This window comes from Simochromis diagramma, unplaced genomic scaffold, assembly GCF_900408965.1.
Source record: "Simochromis diagramma unplaced genomic scaffold, fSimDia1.1 OVJJ01000321.1, whole genome shotgun sequence".
NCBI lineage: Eukaryota > Metazoa > Chordata > Actinopteri > Cichliformes > Cichlidae > Simochromis > Simochromis diagramma.
Window position 1 is genome coordinate 15,857,354 of NW_024386772.1, and position 23,698 is coordinate 15,881,051.

Consider the following 23,698-nt stretch of genomic DNA (forward strand, 5'->3'; position numbering starts at 1 on the left):
GGTGTGCGGGGTACGCTGACGAGGCTGATTGGTTGAAGCTTAAAACGCTCCTCGTGTCAGCCTAGAGCGCTGTCTCGTGGGTCAGACAGGAGCGCTCGCGGTCCGAAGCTGGTTGCCTCGTTTTTGTTTTCTTTATGGAGCCTTTACATTTTTGGGTTGACCTCCTCGTTGGGCTCTTCCTGTCGGGACTCTGCGTTCAGTCATCTTTAGTTTTCCCGCCGCCACCACTTCATGCTTTCTTCCAGAGGGCTCCGCGTTCGTGGAGCCACAGCCACACTCACAGCGCGCACCAGGAGCAAAAAGAACGGGAGCACGTGAACACCGTTGGCGTGATCTGCCACCCGGACTCTCTGGAGGTCGTGATCAAGGCAGACATGTTTGCTATTGGAGCTCCTGTTAACAGCGACGACCTCCGCCTTGGAGTGGAGGGCAGCGACGACTGCAGAGCCGCAGCGGCCTCGGAGGATGAGTACAGGATCCACGCTGGCCTCGCGGACTGCGGCACCAAACACATGGTAACTAATCTGTGCTGCAGCTTATACACGTATTAAATCTAACATCGTCTACTTATAAACACACCTGCTCTCCACAGATGACTGAAGGATGTCTAGTCTACACAAACCTCCTCATTTACGCTCCTGTGGCCTCTCCTCATGGCGTAATCCGAATGGAGGAGGCTGTGATTCCAATTGAGTGCCATTATGAAAGGTCTGTATTCCCTATTTATTTTTTGATTAAAAAAAGTACACCTTCAAAGATTATCAATATATTCTTCACTCTCTTTTTTTTTTTTTTTAATTAAAACGTGCTTTGTATTTTAGGAAGTACAGTTTGTCCAGCTCTCCACTCCAGCCTGCCTGGATCCCCTTCACATCTAGGCAGACCGCAGAGGAACGCTTGGCGTTTGACCTGAAGCTGATGACAGGTGAGTTGACTTCCATCACTGACTTCTTGGCCTTGATTTTATGCTCACCGCTCTGCTCTCTGTGCAGACGACTGGCAGCACGAGCGTGGGGTTAATGTGTTTTACCTCGGTGAGCCCATCAGCATCGAGGCCTCAGTCAGAGTTGGACATCACGTGGGACTCCGGGTGTTCATGAGCAGCTGTGTGGCCACTCTTCACCCAGACGTGAACACTCAACCCAGATACAGTTTCATTGAAAATGGGTAAGCACACAAAGGCCTGGATTTGGACTACGTTAGAGTGGATTTTAAGCCTGAGCGGGAGTTGCAAAGTAATGAGGGGCTTAAGTGATGAGCCATTTAGGGAGTGTAACTGTTGATGATGAAGATGGTGTAAAGGCTGGCTAGAATGGTTTGAGTTATGCAGACTTGAGGTTAAAGTTTCTACAGTCAATGCAAGTTAAGTGTAGTTTATCTGACGCTCACATTACCCTAAAATCTTGTTTAGGTGCTTGGTTGACTCAAGGCTTCCAGGGTCGAGGGACTTCTTCCTACCCAGAGCACAAGACGAAAAGCTCCACTTGGTGATCGATGCCTTTAGGTTCCACAATGCCGACAACGGGGAGGTGAGAATGTATTGTGGCAGTAAGTTGTACTCTTGCAGATGTGCTTTCTTTATCTTCCTGACAAATTCTCTTGTTAGGTCTACATCACATGCCATCTGACTGCTGTCCCAGTGAATGATGCAGAATCCACAAATAAAGCATGCACCTTCATAAATGAAAGGTGTGTCTGAAAGTGTCCAACAGATGATTGAAAGTCAATGCATGTGGGACTGACTAAAACGTGCCAATGATTCTCTTCAGATGGCGGTCAGCTGATGGGAACGACTACCTCTGTGGGCAGTGTCAAAGCCAGAATGAAGTCGTCCAGCCCCGCAGTAAGCCCATCAGCCAAGGAAGATTTGGTCCCCGTGGGTTTGGGAAACCAGTGGAACCTGAACCGCTGAGGAAAAGTGGACTGAGGACTAATCAGGGTAGAGTTTCCAGTCTGTCCATTGTAGCTGCTGTTTAGTTTTGTGCATGCTGGTCACCACTAGATGTCAGCATTAACCCAGTTTTGTGCTCGAAAGTCTGATGGTGTCCTATTTTCTTTTGGGAAGTGTGGGAACATGAAGCTAAACTAGGACCAGTGAAGGTCCTGCACTCACAGAAGAGCAGGCCTCTACCTGTGGAGAAACTGCCTGTGGGTCTCAATAAAATCGGCGGACCTGTGTATGGCAGCCAGTGGAGAAGTGGAATACACAAACTTGGTAACCAGAAGGGCAACAGTAATTACTAATTTTTAGTCTGGTTTTGTTATAAGTGAAGCTTCTTAAAATAATAGATTTGGAGAAAGGACTGCTTCCTGACTTGTCTGCACCAGACCTTGAAGAGACTGATGGCAAAAGTGAAATGGCTGGAAAAGGTAAACTAGGGTCTTGTCAAGTCTTTTAAAATTTGAACAGTGATAATGTGGGGTTCTCTTTCCTCCAATTACAGATGGGGAAGAAGATGCTCCTGAGTTTAAAGTGAACGTTGAAGAATCCTCTCTGGACAACAGCACCACTGCAGCTCCCCATGTCAACACCACCTCAGAGTTTGAAGTGGAGGAGACCATGCTGTCTAATGCAACTGCTACAGTCTGACCCTAAGAAATAAACTTAACTATACATTGTACTCTGATCTGACTAATCTGTTCTGTCACAGTTACACAATCTTGCAAATGGACTGCAACAAGGCACATTTCTTTGGAAACACGGGGTCACTGGTCAAGATGAGACTTTTGGAAGGAGATCATGATGTAGAGTAGCAGGCAACATGGAGAAACCTTAGATTATGGGAGACTGCTGCACTTAACATGTTGCTGGTTCTAACTCCTATAGCTGTGGGAAGAACTGACGAGTGCATTTGCATTTTGATACTGGACTTGTCTTCTAACATGAGGTTGCGAGATGGTGCTGGTCTGTCTCGAATGAGGGTTGTATATGGAAGGAGATCCAGTTTTGAGTCTGACTTGCAGCTCATCAATAAGACCAACAATGCACAGGTGGACGGCAGGATTATATTGAATATGGAGCTGTCAGGCAGGAGGAAGACAACACAAGTTCTGGGATGTAGTGAAGGACGGAGCAAAATGGCAGCACTAACATGAGATTTTTAGTGATGATTGTGTATTATATACTGCTTGGGGGGAATCAAGGAACTTAAAAATTTAGATCTGATTTGAAATATTAGAGCTGAATCTGAAATGTGCTGTTCGTCCATCAATAAAATGACTCGTCAGCAGACATAATCAACCCTTTGAGGGCCAGCATCAAAGTCAAGGCAATACATAAAACATCGATCTGTAGAATAATCGAACTGCTTCATGCAGTGCCAACGTCTAATAGTACAAAATGGGTGAATTAAGACATGATTCAGTTTAATCTGCAGTAACTGAGCTGGTCTCTGAGACATGCTGTCTTTCATGCCTGATTCAAGCACTGGAGGAAACTAGATTGCTCACTGTGGTAAATGAATTTCATTTAGGAACTTATTTCTCTACTTACAAGACAATCAGTTGGGGTGTTGGGTGGACAAATGTGAATGTGTCATCATGGCCACAATTTCTGCTGCTCCCAATAATCTCTATATGAACATTTTGATGGCTGACCAAAGTTGCATGAGTGTCTTTGCAACATGAGTGACATCAGTTCACTGTCAAAACAAAACATGATTATAAGTTCAGAACCCTTGGCATTAATGTCATCGCCCTCTTTTCTTTTCTTTTCTTTTCTTTTCTTTCAAAAAACCCTACTGGAAGAAAAGCTCCCTGAGGATACTTGTTCACTGGTTTTCATTTCCATGCACCACATCTCTTTTCTCGTAGAGTTGCATGGTTTTCTTTCTGCATGCTGTGCACGTCTGAAGCTTGAGCTTCGATGTAAATTCCGGATTTGCACTCATATAAAGCTCCGTGTGAGTCAGACGTGTAGATCAGAGTAACTCTGGGGTTTTTGCACTCTCAGATAATGCGAGGGTGTGCTTCCAGTTGCAGTTCCAGTCCTCTGCAGGTGATGTGATTGATCTGAACTGGGAGGTCCCTTAGAGCAGCGGTCCCCAACCCCCGGGCCTCGGACCGGTACCGGGCCGCGAGAGTTGAGGCTCAGGTGTGAAATGTATAGTTTTCAGGGTTTTTAATTGGTTTTCAGCGTTATTTTGTTATCGTTTTTATCGTTAACTCAGTTTTCCTGGGTCTTTTTACGTATGTTATGAATAAATCTTCTTTTTTTCGGTACCGGTGCTAGTTTTATTTTTGTTGTATTTATCCGCGACACCTTAAACGCCGGTCCGTGAAAATATTGTCAGGCACAAACCGGTCCGTGGCGCGAAAAAGGTTGGAGACCGCTGCCTTAGAGGGAACATTGACAGGAGCGTTTAAACCTTTAATAGTTTCAAAATCTTTCCCACTTAAGTCCGTCTTTGATATGAGAGCATATTGGCGATAACAGCTCCTTCAGCCTGTCTGGCTCTTTTCATTATGTTTATATTATAACCTACATATATCTGAGAATAAGGATGACCTCTGCTGTAGTTCCTGTTTCCTGCCGCTATAAAAGATAACATTTAACTCATTATCTTGTTCAAAGAGGAGAGCATGCACTTCAGCATAGCCTCTTTTTTTTTTTTTTTTTTTTTTTTTTTTGTGTCCCATTTGGATCTTTGGCCATCAGAATTGTTGTCTTAAGGCCAAGAAAGATGCCAAGCGGATTTATTTTACCAAGTGGATCATCATGGCCTTGCCATATTGGTCCATTTGATTGACCTTTATTATAATTATGAATTTATTTTATTTTCAGTTGCTACAAACGGGACAGACATGACTGGGGGATAGGACAGGGAGAAAGAATGAAAGAAAGAGAGGGAGAGAGAGAAAACCAAAGGGGAGAAGAGACGGTGAGAAGGGGGGGAAGAAAGAAAAAACAAACAAACAAAAAAACAAAACACCTGGGTCACCTGTATGGAGAAAAAAAAACAGAAGAGAAAGCAAACAACAAAGAGCAACATAATAAGAAAAAACGGCACCATCACAATAAACTAGCTAGCAGTAGATAACAGTAGATACTAAATAATAAACGATATTGTGCAGCACGCAAGATAGACAGCGCGCAATGTGCTTTGAGGCAGCAGCCAAGAAAGGTGTAGTCCGCGTCTGTGAATACCCGTGTGTACACCTGTGTGCATACCTGTGTGGATCAGCATGCTTGCATTCCAAAGGTTTCTCCATGTAACGATCTGCTAGGGAGTGTGGGGAGCCACAGCCCCGTCCTCCAGGGTATGAAGCAGGTATGGAGGAGATCAAAACTCCAGACATCCAGAGGCCCCCAGAACACAAGAGACCAAGGAAGACCAACAGAGGGGCAGCCGCGCCACTGTCCCAGTAAGAGCTGAGGAGAGTCCCAGATGAGGGCTCACTCAGCAGCCGCGGAGCAGAAGCCAGGGGGAGTTGCAGTGATGCGCCCGTGAGCTCCGCCGGCAGCCAGCTGTGCCTGAGTGACCGAGCCCCAGGCCGAGAGGCCGGGGGCACCCCACCTCCGAAGTGGCCCGAGCGAGCCCCAGGCTCCAGGCCCCGATAAGCGGCCGCCAAGGAGTGAGCCGGTGTGTACCCGGACGCCCACCCCCAGACACAAAGAACCACCAACGCACCGACACCTGAGGGAGTCCGCCACTGGCAGGGGAAGTGGTGGTGGGTGGAGATAGGCCTCCAAACCTTGGAGGGCCTGAGATGTCCCCAGAGAGGTGGCGTCTGATACCCAACCTGACAGCATAGCCTCTTATTGGCTGACCTGAGACAGATGTTGATTCAGGGTTTTTATTTTGTAGGAAATAAACCATTTAAGCGACAAAAAATAATAATAATTTGATTTAGTAGCTCCATAAAATACAGAATACATCTAGGCCTGCATTGTTGGCACCTCCCCTGGATTTTAAAATGTCTTGAATTGAGATACAGACTCTACCAGCTGATTCAGTAATTCTCCATTAAGCTGGTTCCAGCTTTCTTCAACAGTAAGTGATGGATCAGCTCTGCGGGATGGAGCCACAAAACCAACTTTCCATCAATGAAAAGACAAAAGTGTCCAAAATCTGAGTGCAGACTGGCCCTGTGTGTTTACTGTGATGACCCCCCATTTCCTCTGTTCCTATACTTCACATGCAGCCTCCTCTCATGTGTGTTTTAGAGAAATGTTCTTGTTATCTTCAGTCATCTTTGTGTTATTAGAACAGCACTGGATGAAAGTTTCAGCATCATCTGCTTGACTGGTGCAGATTCATCACAGAGCATCACTTTCATCCAGACATCCACAATTTTAATCAGCACGGAAGTAAAATTGCTTCAAAGTTTCCTTCCTTACATCCTTTATTAGAAGATACTCTGGAAAGTAGTTGAGGGGATCACCAGATACCCCATCCTAGCTGTGCTTTATGTTTGACACCCCTGATCTACAGTGACTGTAAAGCTTTACAGCTTGGAGATGCTTCATGAGGAATGTTGTAAAGCTTATAGTTAGAAGAGGCTTAATCCTGTAACATTATGTTGGCAGTTTCAGATGCCGTGCGTTGTGACACCCTGAGGTCTGAGAACTTTGATGATTTTTCCCAGTAAGTTTGAAAAGAGCAAACACCTAGAAAACAAACTTCTCCTCCCTTATGGTGTCATGGTGCAGTTGTAACGGGTGTATTAAAAAAATTATTTATATTTCACCAAAGATCCATCCTGTAGTGTTATTTTGCTTTGTCAGTATTGGTTATGAATATGTGTTTATTTATATATATTTATTTTCTGTATTTATTTTTTGGGAGCTTTTATTTGGTTTGTGTGACCTTTGACCTTTGATGCATTTTGTCTCACAGTTTTGTCAGATGTTTTAGTGTGAATTGTTGTTTCTCTGTCGAGTACAGCACTTTATTGCAGCATGCTAATTAGCCGATCTCAGGTTAGGGCACAGGAGCATGCAGGTGGTTTCTCATGTGGTCGCTATTCTTCTCTCTCCCTTGAAGGTGTGCGTGCAGAAGCCCAGTAAAATGAAGTTGCTGTACTGATTTATTTTTCTTTTGAACAGGTATGTGAGCTCCCTCTTTTATTTTTGTGTCATGTGTACTGGTTATATCTTTTAGTTGTTTGTAATTCATGTTCATGTATATTTCACCAAAGATCCATCCTGTAGTGTTATTTTGCTTTGTGAAGAATAAATCCGCCCCAGCTGCCAAAGTGAGAGTTGACTCCTCTGGTCATTCGCACAGCACAACGCAGAGAACACGGCGATCGGAGTTTCAGGCCAGACCGGCTACACAGTGTTAAAGGTGGATTAATATAACATAGAAGAGAAGCACTGTAAGTCCTTAAAAGTGTTTTAAAGTGTTAACTTCTGTTAAAGTGTTAACTTCTGACTCGTTGGTTCAACACACACATTCATTGCTTTCTTTGTGTCTCACACATTTCTTAAAATAAATAGACTCAGTGAGCCTGCTGCTGGAGGCAAATAAAGTTTAATCATCCCTGCTGACACGATCTCCAGAAGGCTGAATTATTCTAATACACCTCTCCCCCTACAGTCGACATGTCCATATTGAAACTTTGGACATAAAATGGTCTTTTACGTGACTGCTAAGCTAGAAACCCTTAAATTCATGATGGTGTTGCTCTTTAATAGCCTCATCCAAATATTTGGAATATCAAACTTCCTCTTCACGACTAGCAGAGCTTGTTTCTCTGGTTTCATTTACAAGAAAAGCAAAACATAAAAGGAGCTACGACTGTCCTCACACAAACAACAGCAGCAGACTTACACAGGTACGTTCTCTCATTTCCTTTTGGATTCATTTTTGCTTACTTTCACTCACATGACTTTACCCTCGTCTCTAATGCAGCATTTATTTTATATTTAAAGATACAGTGAAGTGGGTTTAACATGGAGTGGATTACACTGCACTTAGTCCGCCTTCTCTTAAATTACAAACATACTCATTCACATGAAAAATGATCTATTAGTCTGCAATATTACAGTTTTGACAAACGTAATCAGTTTAACTTTCTGACACAGGGAGAGGTGAGTATCATGAAACCTGTTTGTTGTCGTGTCGCACGCACTGCTTTAGATACTGGACTCGTTTCTGAGCCACACCTGACAACATAAATAAAATTCTGGTTTAAAAGCAGTGTAATGAATAAAAATGAAAATAAAAGGATGTTTGTCAATGGCTATAAAATATGCTTCACTTCTTTGTTAAAGAATTATTTAGTTTGCTTTGTTTAATTAATCCTCTGTAAACTGAGTGTTGAGCGATCCTTCCCTGTTATTTATCTGAAGCTGACAGGAGGCTTCAGCCAACAAGTTACAGATACAAGTTATTAGTGTGATTTTCTCTCTTTATGTCACAAAGTTAAAGCTGTTTGAGAAAACAACATTTCTCACTAACAAGCCTCTCTTAACAATCTCTTAATTAAAAGTAAACTCTAATATTAAAAAAGTAACTTTTGATTTCAACTGAAGAAAGCTAAATTTTAAAAAGCAATTCCAACCCATGATGGATGGTATAAACCAGAGAGGAGACAAACAAGTAAAACCTGTTTCAGTGTTTGTGTGGCTGAATGACTATCAAATTATAAACTAGGAATAAATTTAAAACTGTGTTAATCATGATTATTCTATTAATCACAATATAATTAATAATATAAAGTATGCATGAACAATAAAAACAGTGACTTCTTAAATCTCTCCAGGATGAAGATGTCTGGAAGAATGATGAGCTGCTGTGTGGCTCTCCTCCTGACCTTCAGCTCTGTGTCAGCTGTAAGAAAGCTCAACTCAATCACTGATCTGAGGTCAGTAGGCTTTGGCCAGTCTGTGCCTGAGCAGAGCCTCTGGTTGCTCCACTGGTTTGCCAATGAAATTGACATTGACGTAAACGGTGACATAAGTCTGACCTTTGACCCAAATAGTGGTGATTATGGCTCACATCATTATCACAACGATGAACAGCTGTTAGACCCACTGCCGTGGGGATATCAATACTACAGTCTTGGGAATATCCATCAACAAGGATCGTTGCGACTTCCACATCATATCACTCACTTCCAATCAGAGCACGAGGACGGCAATAGGGCTCGGATCATAATCAGAGTCTGGGAGCCGAACCATGGACAGCGAACTTCACAGATAATAGACCGAGTCTATATCACACAGCATTATGAGACATCTGAACATCGAGGGACAGATTATGATCCACTACATACATATCGGGTCACTACTAACCTCTTAAGAGCATTGAGAAGGTTTTTCCTGGACCCTAATAACTTACTGATGTCTCTCAGAGACAACTTTGGAAGTAGTGCTGATGATTCCCAGCTATCAGAGGAAAGAAACACAAGAAACACGTGGGGCTACGTTGCCTGTCTTGGACTATTGCTGTTAACTGTGATGCAGGAGAACCATTCCTCTCACAACAGACGTCAGAATGATTGGTTCACTTGGGTCGGTTATTCAATCTGTTTGATTTTCATTATTCTTTTTTGTTGTTGTTTTTGGTCTTCTGTATCTTGAAAACTTGCCCAAGTATTAATTTAATTAAAATCAGTATCAGCACACAGAATGTGCTGTGTTTGCATCGCTAAAACTTCCCGTTGTCAAATCCCTCTTGAATAATATAATATAATATAATATAATATAATATAATATAATATAATATAATATAATATAATATAATATAATTATTATGATTATTATGGATTTGAAATTTTCCATAATTGGTACGATCATTGCGAAAGAACTTTTTAAATCAAAATAGTTACTATTTGAATATTAATTGCAACTATGGTGTTTTGCAATCAAGCCTTCATCACTGTGAAGACAGTGATCTTATTAAAGGGGTTAAATTATATCTGCCTGAATACAGACACTGGCATTATTGGAGTCTTACGGGAACCATTCTCAGATTGTTAAATAAAACTTAGAAGGTCGGGATTATTTACCATGTGAAGTTCCACAAGGATCAGTTACTGGGCTAATCTCTTAATCTGTCGATGCTTCCTTTAATACAGAGTGATTTATCATAACTATACAGATGACATCTATATTTAAGGCTGTAACCGAATTAGCTTTTTTTTAAAGAACAGCTGATTTACTGATTTATTTTTTGGTTGACTACTGCAACGATATTTTTATTAAAGAGCATATCACTCTGATTCTTAGCTCACTGCACAGACTTCCAGTAAGATATTAAAAAATTTTTTTAAACTTACTTGAGATAAATCACTGAGAAAGTTTGGGCCCTAAATTTATACCTGACATGTTTAATTAATATGAACCTGGCAGGTATCTGCAGTAGAGCCGCTCATCCTGTGGTGCCTTGATGTGAAAATAAAGAGGGTGATATGACATTTAGTAGCTCTGCTGCCTGCTGCTCAAACAAACTGTCTTAGATCGTCTCCAACTATATCCATTTCTATTTCAATAATCGTGTAAGTTTTTAAATTAACACCACATGGTCTCCTATTTCATGCCTTTCCTTACAATGGGTTTATTCATCATATAGTCCATTTTGGGGAAATGTGCTTATTATCATCAGTCATCTTTGTGTCATTGGAACAGCAATAAATGAACATTTCAGCATCATCTGCTTGACTCGTGCACATTCGTCACTGAGCATCACTTTCATCCAAACATCCACAGTCAACAATGGTTCTTCTTTAGGAGTCTCTAAACTTGTTGTCTCCTCTTTAGATTTTCATTTGGATTATTATGTACATCAATTTCATTTATTACAGTTCTGTCACAACGCTGGCTCCTGTTGCTGCCTGTTTTATGCATTCATTTTCTATTGGGTGTTATGTTTGATGCCCCTGATCCACAGTGACTGTTTCTTTACAGCTTGGAGATGTTTCATGAGGAATGTTGTAAAGCTTAGAGTTAGATGACATTTGATCCTGTAACATTATTTTGTCAGTTTTAGATGCTGTGCTTCGTGACACCCTGACTCTGAGCTCTTTGATGATTTTATTTCCACAATGTAAGCAAAGAGCAAACACCTTGAAAACAGACTTCTCCTCCAGTATGGTGTCACGCTCCAGTATTAAAAGTGTACTAATATAACTAAAGAGAGAAGTACTGTAATCCTAAACAAAGTTCTACAGGGTCACTCACTGCTAAAGTGTTGACTTCTGACTCACTGGTCGACTGCACACATTCATTCATTAAAATACTTTTATGCCAACATTTACATTGTTTTCTTTGTGTTTCACAGACTTTTAGTACAAATCAAATCAAAAATGAAACTCAATTTTAGTTACAGTTTGAGATAATGAAACTAAAAGTTTGAGTTGTAACTAGAGATGGCACGATACCACTTTTTTATGTCCGATACCAATATCATAAATTTGGATATCGGCTGATACCGATATGAATCCGATATAGTGTCTTTTTTAATCAATAAAACTGTTTTTTTTTTTATATCTTGCTGCATTTTGTATAAGTTCAAACTCAAGTTTAAAAGCCAAAAAACACTAAAGCTAGTCTGTTATACCTGTATGCAAAAAATACACTGCACCCAAAATATTTCACGGTTCAGCAATACTGATCAATCTAATAAACTTAAACTTACTGCATCCTCCCTATTCTGGTATTTTAAAGAGTAAGCAACCTAACTAATAGGGCTGCAAACTCCCAGCAAAAAAAAAAAAAAAAAATAGGGAACCACCTCATGATGCTTAATCGATGTAATCAACTTTAATTTGATGCAGTGTGAAAAAAAATGCACAGAAATCAATTATTAATAATTAAATAGATTCAACATCTTTCTTCAACAGAATTGCAGACTGCACAGATGGTACCTTCCCAAAGGATAAAGTACTAGCTTACTAGGGTATATTCGACTTAATAGTCACTATATACAGTAATGGACTTCTATACATTTTACATCAGATTAAAACTTTGGGTGTAAGATTCAGATAATTATTTATTAAAAACTAGACATTCTAAATGAGAATAAGAAAGAAAAGTATGTCTTTGTGCCCCCTTTTCCCTGTTAATGCCCTATCGGGCCACCTGGCTAAACTTTGCTAGATCCGCCCCTGCACAGTTACCAGCAGTCAGCTACGTAGAAAAAGATCCTGGTGTAGAAAGTAATATTAAATAAATTCTAACTACAGCTTATCAAGCTTAAACGTGCTGCTGTTGTTCAGCCGCTGGTTTCCTCTTTCTGGCGCGAAGTGGGCGATAAACAAACAAGAGAGACTGACTTGTGACAGAAAAGCTGATCAGCTGATCATTGATCAGTTTCATGATTGAAGTAGCAGCAGGAGAGGGAGGGAGAGAGAAGAGGCAGTCGCTCCATATATCGGTTGTTAAGCTTAAGGCTGGAATGCTTTACAAACATTCAGAGATGAACTTGATTTACTTCTCTCTGGGATGATTTACTTCTCTCTGGGATAACTTTCTCGGAGATGAAATGCCGGTTTGGTAGCGAGGCTCCAAATGCTGAACCAGACCCCGACAGGTCTTGCACCCCACAGCCGCTCTATCACGTGATGCACACTGCTCCGACGTGCTACGGTTATGAGCCGAGTTATGCCATGTCAAATCAAATCAAATCAAATCAAATCACTTTTATTGTCACATCACATGTGCAGGCACACTGGCACAGCACATGCGAGTGAAATTCTTGTGTGCGAGCCCCACAAGCAACAGAGATGTGCAAACACAACAACACAAACGAGCAAAATACAAGAATGGCCAACCTGAAACTAATAAATATATGTACAATATATAATAGTGTATGCATTTCTGGATGTGTATACTAAATATTTTCCTACGTGTGTGTGTGTGTGTGTGTGTGTGTGTGTGTGTATACACATTTTTACAAATTAAATAGTAAAAAAAAAAAAAAAAAAAATAATAATAATAATAATAATAATAATAAAATATATAAAATATACAGAGTTGAATATGTGCAAAACAAGTGGCATTTATATACAGTGTGGAGTGCATAATGTTGAAGTTCCAGTAGTGAAGCTGAGGTGTCTATGATGTCGCAAGTTTTGTGAGGTGCTTTTCTTCTTGGATCGGATTACATTTTTTATTTCTCTCCTATATCCGATCCAGTAATTTAGGTCAGTATCAGACCGATTGGTCCATCTCTAGTTGTAACCCAATCACATCTTTCTATGTATGAATGATCTCAAAGTTTGTTAATATAATGACAGTAACTATAGAACGCCTTTAAATAAGGAAATTTGAATGACCAAACAAATCATACAAGAAAACACTGCCACTGAATAAATGTGTACACTATTTGAAATTCATTTGTAACCAGCTCCTATACAGACACTACTGCAACCTCTCACCCTACAGTGGGGCAGACACGCCCATATTCAAACTTTGGGCATCAACTTGCTCATAAAATGATCAATAATTTTCTTTCACCTGACTGTTAAACTAGAAACCCTTAAATCCATGATGGCGTTGCTCTTTAATAGCCTCATCTAAATATCTGGATTGTCAACCTTCATCTTCGCCACTAGCGGAGCTTATTGCTCTGGTTTCATTTACCAGGAAAGCAAAACTTAAAGGGAGTTACGACTGTCCTCACACAAACAACAGCAGACTTACAAAGGTAAGTTTCCTGGTGGATTCCTTTTCACTTACTCACATGATTTTTGCCCTAATGCAGAATTTTTTTTTTCCTATATTTAAAGATACAATGAAGTGGCCACTTGGGACATGAGAGAAAAATAAGATGAACTTTTGCGAGATCGCAAAACTATTGTGAGAATAAGTAGTACTTTTAATAAACTTATAAGATAAACGTTTAAGATGTTTTCTGGCACGAATGTAGCTGTGTAACCTTCAATTATCTGATCGGTTCATCAAGACATATTTTCGCTTATTTGTAAAAGTGTTCGTTTTTGGAGACGTCTGTTACCCACCAGCTCGAAGCTGAGGTCGAGCATCGGGAGTGCGCTCCCGATGTGCCGGGAGTGCGGGGGGAACACCGCACTCCCGGCACATCGTGCCTCGACCTCCTTGTTTTGTTTTTAAACTTGATATAAAAAGTTAAATACATTCAAATAATTTGTAATTAGTACAAATATTAATAGTTTTCATAGCCTTTTTATTAAGTAATTCACGAATCAATTTTATGTAAGATACAGTATCATTATAGTAGTGTTTAAAATTAGGCTTTTGGCTACTGTATTTGCATTTGTGAAAATAAAAATTAGCTAAGAGACAACTAACAAGTTTATTATGGTGACAACTGCGTCACTCACCCTGCAGACACCTCCATGTTTAAACTTTGGACCTAAACCTGCTCATAAAATTATCAATAATCCGCTTTTACGTGACTGTTAAACTAGAAACACTTAAATCCATGATGATGTTGCTCTTTAATACTCTCATCAAAATGGCTGGATCATCAAGCTTCATCTTATCAACTAGCAGAACTTGTTGGTCTGGTTCTATTTACAAGAACAGCAAAGCATACAGGGAGCTACGACTGTCCTCATACGAACAGCAGCAGCAGACTTACACAGGTTCTCTCATTTTCTTTATTTTCACTCCCATGACTTTACCCTCTTTTCTAATGCTCCATTTATTCTACCAATGACAAAATATTTAAAGATACGATGAAATGGATTGTACTTTGTCCACTTTCTCTTAAATTGGAAGCATACTCATTCAAGTGCAAAATGATCATGAAACCACCTGACAACATAAATAAATAAAATTATGGGTTAACAGAAGTGTAATGGCTAAGTGGGAAAAAATAAAAAGATGAATGAAAAAGCACTCAAATATGTAGTTGTTTCAATTTGCTAATGGCTATAAAATATGCATCACTTCTTTGTTAAAGAATTACTTGGTTTGCTTTGTATAATTAATCCTCTGACAACTTATTGTTGAGCGATCCTTCCCTGTTTATCTGAAGCTGACAGGAGGCTTCAAGTTACAGATACAAGTTATTAGTGTGATTTTCTCTCTTTATGTCACAAAGTTAAAGCTGTTTGAGAAAACATTTCTCAATAAAAAGCCTCTCGTAACAATTAATCAAAAAACTAACTTTTGATTTCAGTTGAAGAAAGCAAAATTTTAAAATGCAATTCCAACCCATAATAGATGGTATAAACCAGAGAGGAGAAAAACAAGTAAAAGCTGTTTCAGAGTTTGTGTGGCTGAATGGCTATCAAATTATAAACTAGGAATACATTTAAAGTTGTCTTAATCATGATTATCCTATTAATCACAATATGCAGTCATCACATAATCGTTTCACTTGGTCATAAATCACGTAATGAGTGTCAGAATATAAAGTATGCATGAACAATAAAAACAGCAACTTCTTAAATCTCTCCAGGATGAAGATGTTTGGAAGAATGATGAGCTGCTGTGTGGCTCTCCTCCTGACCTTCAGCTCTGTGTCAGCTGTAAGAAAGCTCAACTCAATCACTCATCTGAGGTCAGTAGGCTCTGACACATCTGCCCAAGAGGACTGCCTCCGGTTCCTCCACTGGTTTGCCAATGAAATTGACATTGACACAAATGATGACATAAGTCTGACCTTTGGCCCAAACCATCGTGATTATGGCTCACATCAATATCGCAACGATGAAGAGCTGTTAGAGCCACTGCCGAGGGGATACCGATACTACAGTCTTGGTAATATCCATCGAGAAGGATCGTTGCAACTTCCACCTCAGGTCATCCAATCGGAGCAAGAGGACGGTAACAGGGCTCGAATCATAATCAGAGTCAGGGAGCAGAATGTGAGACGGCGAACTTCACGTATAATAGACCAAGTCTATATCACACAGCATTATGAGGCAGCTGGATATCATCGGACAGCGTATGATCCACAACATACATATGGGATCACTACTAGCCTCTTAAGAGCGATCAGGAGGTTTTCCATGGACAGTGATGACATCAATTTACTGATGTCTCTCAGAAACCGCTATAGAAGCAACGCTGATGACTCCCAGCTATCAGAGATAAGAAACACGTGGGGACACCTCGCTTGTCTGGGACTGTTGTTGTTTATTGTGATCCAGTAGAAAAAATTCCTCTCACGAATACAACACACATCAGCATGATGTGCTCCATAGCTCACAGAGTCGTCAAAACGATGCTTTTGCCTTTTCAGAAAGATACTCTAATTTGGAGGACAACACCTGTGTTTATTGTTTCATCTGTCTTGTTGTGCTTCTTGCTTCAGTCTTTTTTGGTCTTGTGTATCTGTCATAGTCATCTAAATATTAAATCAACTAAACTCAATGTCAATGTAACTGGGCCATAAATTACATATTGTTGTAATTACACAAAATGTGTTGTAGACCACATATTTTATTTGCCAGTTTATACCTGACTTTTAGGACCTTCAAGCCTGTAGTTATGTTCTTTATCAGTTAGAGCCCCTCCTCATTGTTCTTCTTCTTTGGTGCAACCCTATAAATACAGTGTACCCCTTTGGCCTCTCCCGTTTTCTACAATTCGCCTGTGAGAAAGGTTGGTGTGATTTATTTCCAGACACTGTACAACACACATATAATGTATATTTATCCATCCTGATGTTTCTGATTGTGATTTTAGTTCAGTTATTGTCATCATTATGCCTGTTTTTGTTAGATGCTATAAATGTGTAGTATGTGTGTGCCACAAATGTGTTTTGGGCGCCGTTAACACTAGCATGAATATATAATTCTGGCTAGCTTGTGTGGAAAATACATTATTAGATAAGAGGGCTTTTATTAGTAACATGTTAATCTAGAAGCTATTGAACGCGCAGAGCCTTAAAAAAGCATTTTGCTTGTAACTTGTAGACGTGCCTGCTTAGCTACAGTTAAGGACAGGATGTGCTCCGGTCGGGTACGAAAAGAATAGAACGACAGGAAATATCTGCAGTCTAAGACGACTGAAAATAGTTCTTTAATACATACAGATATAGGAAGTGTTTAAATGTCACTAACTGTAATGGACGTATGATATGATATGATGTGTTTTTTGCTTACGCATTAAGAGGCTGAACCTGATATACAAAAACAGTCTGATGTGTTTTTTAGTTGAGATCTATGCAGACGGTGACGTTGTGTGCTTCTCCCACACGTGTGTTTAATACATCAGTTTTTTGACTCTACTTGGCTGGTGTATTGGTGGTTTTGTTCTCAACCCCACATCAAAGAATCGTAACACTTGGAAGATGTGATGGGTTGAGCTAACCCTCTTCCCCACTGTTTGTATTTGGTCGTAGGAGCTGGAGCGGTCAGGTTATTTACTTGGAGGTCTTTCTTTCTTTTACCTTTCTTTGTCAGACACAACGCAGGAACACACCCGTTACATCAACGCAGATTAAATTGAGCTTTTCGTTTTTGATGTATTGCCACTTACTGCAAAACGCTTAGTAAACTGTGTTACATCGTTCATCTTCTTCTTCATGTCCTGCCAGGGTTTTTCTTCCCTTAGTCATTTAGCCCCTGCAGTCTTTTTCCTGGTATTTTCCCTGAATCACTGAAAACTTCGGTTATGAAGCTCTTTGTGAAAAAGAGAGAAATTGACGTATTTTAACATTATAACACAGCACAATAATTATTGACTTTATTATTGGTCTATTTATTCTTCAGATTGTTGAAAAAGCAGATATTAACCAAATTAGTGAGTACTTGAGTATTAATAGCTACCATGAAATCTTCCAATCAGGCTTTCATCAATGTCACAGCACAGAAGCTGCTCTCATGAAAGGTGTGAAATTACATTTGGTGTACTGGTATTGTTAGTTCTTAAAACAGTATTCAATACTGTTGATCATAATATGCCATTATCATCTTACAGGAATCATTCTTAGACATAGAAGGTGGGGATTGTTTACATTTTGTCTCTATTGACAAAGCTGATTCATGGATTTATGTATTGGTTGACTACTGCACTTCTTTTCTTGCAGTAGAGCGCGTCATGTTGTCTTAAAATCACAGCATCTCGTATTTCATGATATTTCCTAAAACGTGTTTATTCGTCACATGTTGAATTTTGTGTGGGATAAAAGAGAAACAAATTACAACCACTTATACCTAAAACTGCAGGGATATAGTAGGTATACGTAGTAAAAAGTAGTACAAACTGTCAGTGATCAACACATGATCACCAGGAGCTGAAGAAGTCGTCAGAATATTACAGTGAAGTGGTGTTTGCTTGCTTGGACTGAAATCCTGAAACACTCAGATGCCTGTGCTGCATTTTCCTATTAAAACTGCCAAGAAACAACAAGAAACAACAAGAAAGTGTGATGTTTACTTAGAGTAAAAAGTTCAAAAGTTCAATAACAGTTTGTGAATCAGTGTGGCTCGTTTGAGGAGAATGCACAATTACTCTGATGGATAAATGACACGTGTTGATTGAGAGTCTGTTTCACTGATGAGTTTGTTACTATTATCCATCGCTCGCTCTGTTTTCACTGACTGGAAAAACAGAGCGAAAATAGAGACCGGGGTGACTAGACATGACACGTGGGACACGGGAACAGAAACTAAACAAAAAGATGAAAATAGAGGGAGGGAGAACTAAGATTGCTGAGAGCTTGAAAAATAAGAATAACCAAAACCAAGAACAACAGTAATCAAAGAATATTAAACCAAAAACACAAACACTGGATCATGAGACCCATTACCATGACAACTATGACAGATAAGAAACATGTGGGGTGACTGGTCCTGATTCAGGACAGAGAAGAGACTTCATTGGTTGCTGTGCTGGCACACTCACACCTGACCCAACATCAGGCCCAGAAAATGGGCAGATTCACTTAAGTTGCAGCTCGTTACCTGTTTCAAAAGGATCCAGTGTTGTTTTTTTACACATATATAACTTGGCTGCATAAATAACTGGAAGCTGAAACTACAATATAGAGAATCAGCCCAATTAAAAAGCCCTGCAATTACATATACTCGAGGTTATGTTTTTATTGTAAATGAAAGGAAATAATCAGGAAATGAGTGTTTAGCAGTCATAATAAGAGCTGACTGAATTCTTTAAATACTAAGTAAAACTGCTTCAAAGCTTCCTTTGTAACCTTCTTAACAAGAAGCTAGTCTGGTAAGTAGATGTGGGAATCAACAGACACCCCACAATACGACATCTCACTGTCACTCATGATTCAACCCTGGTGACACGATTTCTAGAAGGCAGAAATACTGACATTGTTCCTTGCAGCTGTCGAAGGACTTTCAAAACACAGAGATGTGATGATTGAAGAAGCATAGATTCATTGTGGGCATTACAGTAAGTTTATCAAAGGGTTTTTGTGCAGTGTATGACTAATAATTAATCAAAATGATAGCTGGAAGACAATCAGTATCGGGTGCATGTGGAGTGTTTGAAGTTCTGCCATAAAATATCTTAGTTTGATAAATGATGACAATAAAAAAAGGGTTGAGTTGTAACACAATCACATCTTTCTACATATGAACAGAGGTGTGGACTCGAGTCACATGACTTGGACTCGAGTCAGACTCGAGTCATTAATTTTATGACTTTAGACTTGACTTGAAAAAATGTTCTAAGACTTGTGACTTGACTTGGACTTTTACACCAGTGACCTGGGACTTGAATTGGACTTGAACCGGTTTACTTGAAAAGACTTGATATTTTACCCCAAATATAAAATTTAACATGCATATTATATAGAGATTGAAAATGTGACGTCATTCACGGGTAGAACCGCAAAGGATTCTGGGAACTCGTGGCAAGAGGTACTAGCGCACGCAGGCTTTCAATTGAAATCAGTTATACAGCGATAAAAAGAAACACAAAAATGTCAAGAAGCTGTTGTATTATTAACTGCAATAGCCGGTCGCATGACAGCCACGGGAAGCCGACGGGTAAAGAGATCGGTTGTTATCGGATTACGTCGTTGAAGAGAAATTGTTCGAGCCATGTTTCCGAAGTAACAAAGAGGCGACGGGTGGCCTGGATTGCAGCCATTCAAAGATCAAATATAACGTCCCAGAACACTCCAGCTCACAAGTTAGTCTGCTCCAAGCATTTCCACACAGGTCAGTCTGCTGTTGTAGTTAATGCGTCATTTTCATAACATAATTGGTGATATAGGTTACAAGCAAGTCTGGCGCTGAACAGAAATTGTCGCGCTATGCTCCTTTGTTTATTGTGCATAAATAGTGAATTGTCCTGACACAATATTGCGTTTCGCTTCTGTTATTATGGTACATTGACAAAAACATATACTTTTATTCACAGGGTAAAACAGTTGTTTTGTATCACTAATTGTCCAGTGCGATTACAGCATACAATATTATTGTCACTGCTACATTTCTGTGATGCTACCAGAAATTATTTCCACTGCTAATTAATTACCATTGAGCTCAAAGGTCCTATTAATAAACGGTTAACGAATGTGTATTTATGACGACGATTTGTGAGACTGGTAAACTTATGATATGTACGATGGTCTGTACTTTCTACACAGTGCATTTCAAGGTCCTGTACCCATCCGTCGGTAAACTGTACCTGGGCTTGTTGCAGTGACCGGAAGTTACTAAACTTCACGAGTGTATGCACTCACTCCAAGAACCGTATGATTATAAATATGCATATAAATATGCTACGATGAGATAGCTGACTTTATCTAACTAGCAAATGTTGTCCAGGCTACGTTGGTGATGCAGTTTTTTTTAAATGTGTATGATATTTTTGTCATGCGATTTTAAAGCCGGTCCTACAAGCGCATCCAAGAATAACATGCAGCTTATCTCAGAACTGTTGGTGAAAATTATTCTTGGAGCTAGGTTTAATTGAGCTGCATTTTAAAGAGGTGCAATTTCACAATTTGTGTATATTTTCTAAGTTCACTATTTTGTCATGTGTTGAGAAAAACACAGATTTAAAAATTACATGGTCTAATATTTACATTTAGCATATAACTGCAACATTCTTTTTTTTCGTTTTTTTTTTAAAGACTCGAAAGGACTTGAAATTCAAAATTTCAGACTTGTGACTTTACTTGGACTTTTACACCAGTGACTTGAGACTCGACTCTGACTTGCCTGACATTACTTGAGACTTGACTTGAGACTTGAGGATAAAGACTTGAGACTTACTTGAGACTTGCAAAACAATGACTTGGTCCCACCTCTGCATATGAATGATCCCAAAAGTTTTATAGTATGATGGTAACTATAGAACAACATTAAATGGATTAAATAAAACCTGAATTACCAAACAAATCGTACCAGAAAACACTGCCATTAAAAACATGTACACGCTATTTTAAATTTATTCGTAAGCTTTGACATTGGAGACTCTACTACATCTCTGACCCTGGACTCTTTTGCTGGCTCATTCTTACTTTCATTTAGGTTCAAGTTCTACAAATGCTTTCTGCACATTTAGACTGTTACGACCCCCTCTGCTAGGGGCCAGGGGGAGAGTAACAGCTCTTACACAGGAATCTAACAGAAACAGGGATTTTATTACCAATTGTATAACTGAAAACCATGAGGGCTGCGCACAGCAAGCCACTGGGCAACGTCACATACACACACAAAGGGCATTCTAGATAAGCAAATGAGGCTTGAGGAAGGGAGGAAGAATAATTCAATACAACAAACCCTACTCAGCTAACCTCGGCTTTGCACACACAGTTTAACTAGTAGGCATTCACAGCGAGTTGAAAAGGCAGACTGTGCTCTCTGTAAAGCAGGGAGAGTGGGATCACTGGTGACGTCTGAAACCTCACATATTACAGAATGTAAAACCTGCATATGTGTAAAAAAAAAGAAAAAAGGCTTTGATTTTGCCACCCTAAGAAAGTTTCTCTAGATCTGCCCCCTTTTGGTGTCATAATAAGAGCTGACTGAATTCTCTAAATACTAAGTATTCAAAGTTTCAAAGCTTCATTTCTAACCTTCTTTATTAGAAGACACTCTGGTAAGTAGATGTGTAACTGTTGATGATGAAGATGGTGTAAAGGCTGGCTAGAATGGTTTGAGTTATGCAGACTTGAGGTTTATTAAAGTTTCTACAGTCAATGCAAGTTAAGTGTAGTTTATCTGACGCTCACATTACCCTAAAATCTTGTTTAGGTGCTTGGTTGACTCAAGGCTTCCAGGGTCGAGGGCCTTCTTCCTACCCAGGGCACAAGACGAAAAGCTCCACTTGGTGATCGATGCCTTTAGGTTCCACAATGCCGACAACGGGGAGGTGAGAATGTATTGTGGCAGTAAGTTGTACTCTTGCAGATGTGCTTTCTTTATCTTCCTGACAAATTCTCTTGTTAGGTCTACATCACATGCCATCTGACTGCTGTCCCAGTGAATGATGCAGAATCCACAAATAAAGCATGCACCTTCATAAATGAAAGGTGTGTCTGAAAGTGTCCAACAGATGATTGAAAGTCAATGCATGTGGGACTGACTAAAACGTGCCAATGATTCTCTTCAGATGGCGGTCAGCTGATGGGAACGACTACCTCTGTGGGCAGTGTCAAAGCCAGAATGAAGTCGTCCAGCCCCGCAGTAAGCCCATCAGCCAAGGAAGATTTGGTCCCCGTGGGTTTGGGAAACCAGTGGAACCTGAACCGCTGAGGAAAAGTGGACTGAGGACTAATCAGGGTAGAGTTTCCAGTCTGTCCATTGTAGCTGCTGTTTAGTTTTGTGCATGCTGGTCACCACTAGATGTCAGCATTAACCCAGTTTTGTGCTCGAAAGTCTGATGGTGTCCTATTTTCTTTTGGGAAGTGTGGGAACATGAAGCTAAACTAGGACCAGTGAAGGTCTTGCACTCACAGAAGAGCAGGCCTCTACCTGTGGAGAAACTGCCTGTGGGTCTCAATAAAATCGGCGGGCCTGTGTATGGCAGCCAGTGGAGAAGTGGAATACACAAACTTGGTAACCAGAAGGGCAACAGTAATTACTAATTTTTAGTCTGGTTTTGTTATAAGTGAAGCTTCTTAAAATAATAGATTTGGAGAAAGGACTGCTTCCTGACTTGTCTGCACCAGACCTTGATGAGACTGATGGCAAAAGTGAAATGACTGGAAAAGGTAAACTAGGGTCTTGTCAAGTCTTTTAAAATTTGAACAGTGATAATGTGGGGTTCCCTTTCCTCCAATTACAGATGGGGAAGAAGATGCTCCTGAGTTTAAAGTGAACGTTGAAGAATCCTCTCTGGACAACAGCACCACTGCAGCTCCCCATGTCAACACCACCTCAGAGTTTGAAGTGGAGGAGACCATGCTGTCTAATGCAACTGCTACAGTCTGACCCTAAGAAATAAACTTAACTATACATTGTACTCTGATCTGACTAATCTGTTCTGTCACAGTTACACAATCTTGCAAATGGACTGCAACAAGGCACATTTCTTTGGAAACACGGGGTCACTGGTCAAGATGAGACTTTTGGAAGGAGATCATGATGTAGAGTAGCAGGCAACATGGAGAAACCTTAGATTATGGGAGACTGCTGCACTTAACATGTTGCTGGTTCTAACTCCTATAGCTGTGGGAAGAACTGACGAGTGCATTTGCATTTTGATACTGGACTTGTCTTCTAACATGAGGTTGCGAGATGGTGCTGGTCTGTCTCGAATGAGGGTTGTATATGGAAGGAGATCCAGTTTTGAGTCTGACTTGCAGCTCATCAATAAGACCAACAATGCACAGGTGGACGGCAGGATTATATTGAATATGGAGCTGTCAGGCAGGAGGAAGACAAC

The 23,698-nt window shown here is 40.1% G+C and overlaps 1 protein-coding gene and 1 long non-coding RNA gene across 4 annotated transcripts; both read left to right on the top strand.

The window, feature by feature from the left end:
• The first annotated feature begins 59 nt into the window (after positions 1-59).
• On the top strand, positions 60-23,275 carry LOC120746708 (zona pellucida sperm-binding protein 3-like). 3 transcript variants are annotated; one of them, XM_040052160.1, is made up of 10 exons: positions 60-515; positions 593-708; positions 822-925; positions 993-1,167; positions 22,066-22,183; positions 22,261-22,343; positions 22,424-22,593; positions 22,720-22,869; positions 22,944-23,024; positions 23,099-23,275. In XM_040052160.1, exons 1-10 carry the CDS (start codon positions 135-137, stop codon positions 23,242-23,244), a joined length of 1,524 nt encoding a protein of 507 aa, XP_039908094.1. In that variant the 5' UTR covers positions 60-134; the 3' UTR covers positions 23,245-23,275. The 3 variants fall into 3 exon arrangements, with proteins under 3 accessions (XP_039908094.1, XP_039908091.1, XP_039908082.1); XM_040052157.1 differs by lacking the exons at positions 22,066-22,183; positions 22,261-22,343; positions 22,424-22,593; ... (1 more) ...; positions 22,944-23,024; positions 23,099-23,275 and adding exons at positions 1,412-1,529; positions 1,607-1,689; positions 1,770-1,939; ... (1 more) ...; positions 2,290-2,373; positions 2,448-2,621; XM_040052148.1 differs by lacking the exons at positions 22,066-22,183; positions 22,261-22,343; positions 22,424-22,593; ... (1 more) ...; positions 22,944-23,024; positions 23,099-23,275 and adding exons at positions 1,412-1,529; positions 1,607-1,689; positions 1,770-1,939; ... (1 more) ...; positions 2,290-2,370; positions 2,445-2,621.
• On the top strand, positions 13,290-17,007 carry LOC120746730. Its single transcript, XR_005698927.1, has 2 exons — positions 13,290-13,595; positions 15,336-17,007. It is a non-coding gene; the product is annotated as an uncharacterized LOC120746730 (long non-coding RNA).
• Positions 23,276-23,698: the final 423 nt, after the last annotated feature.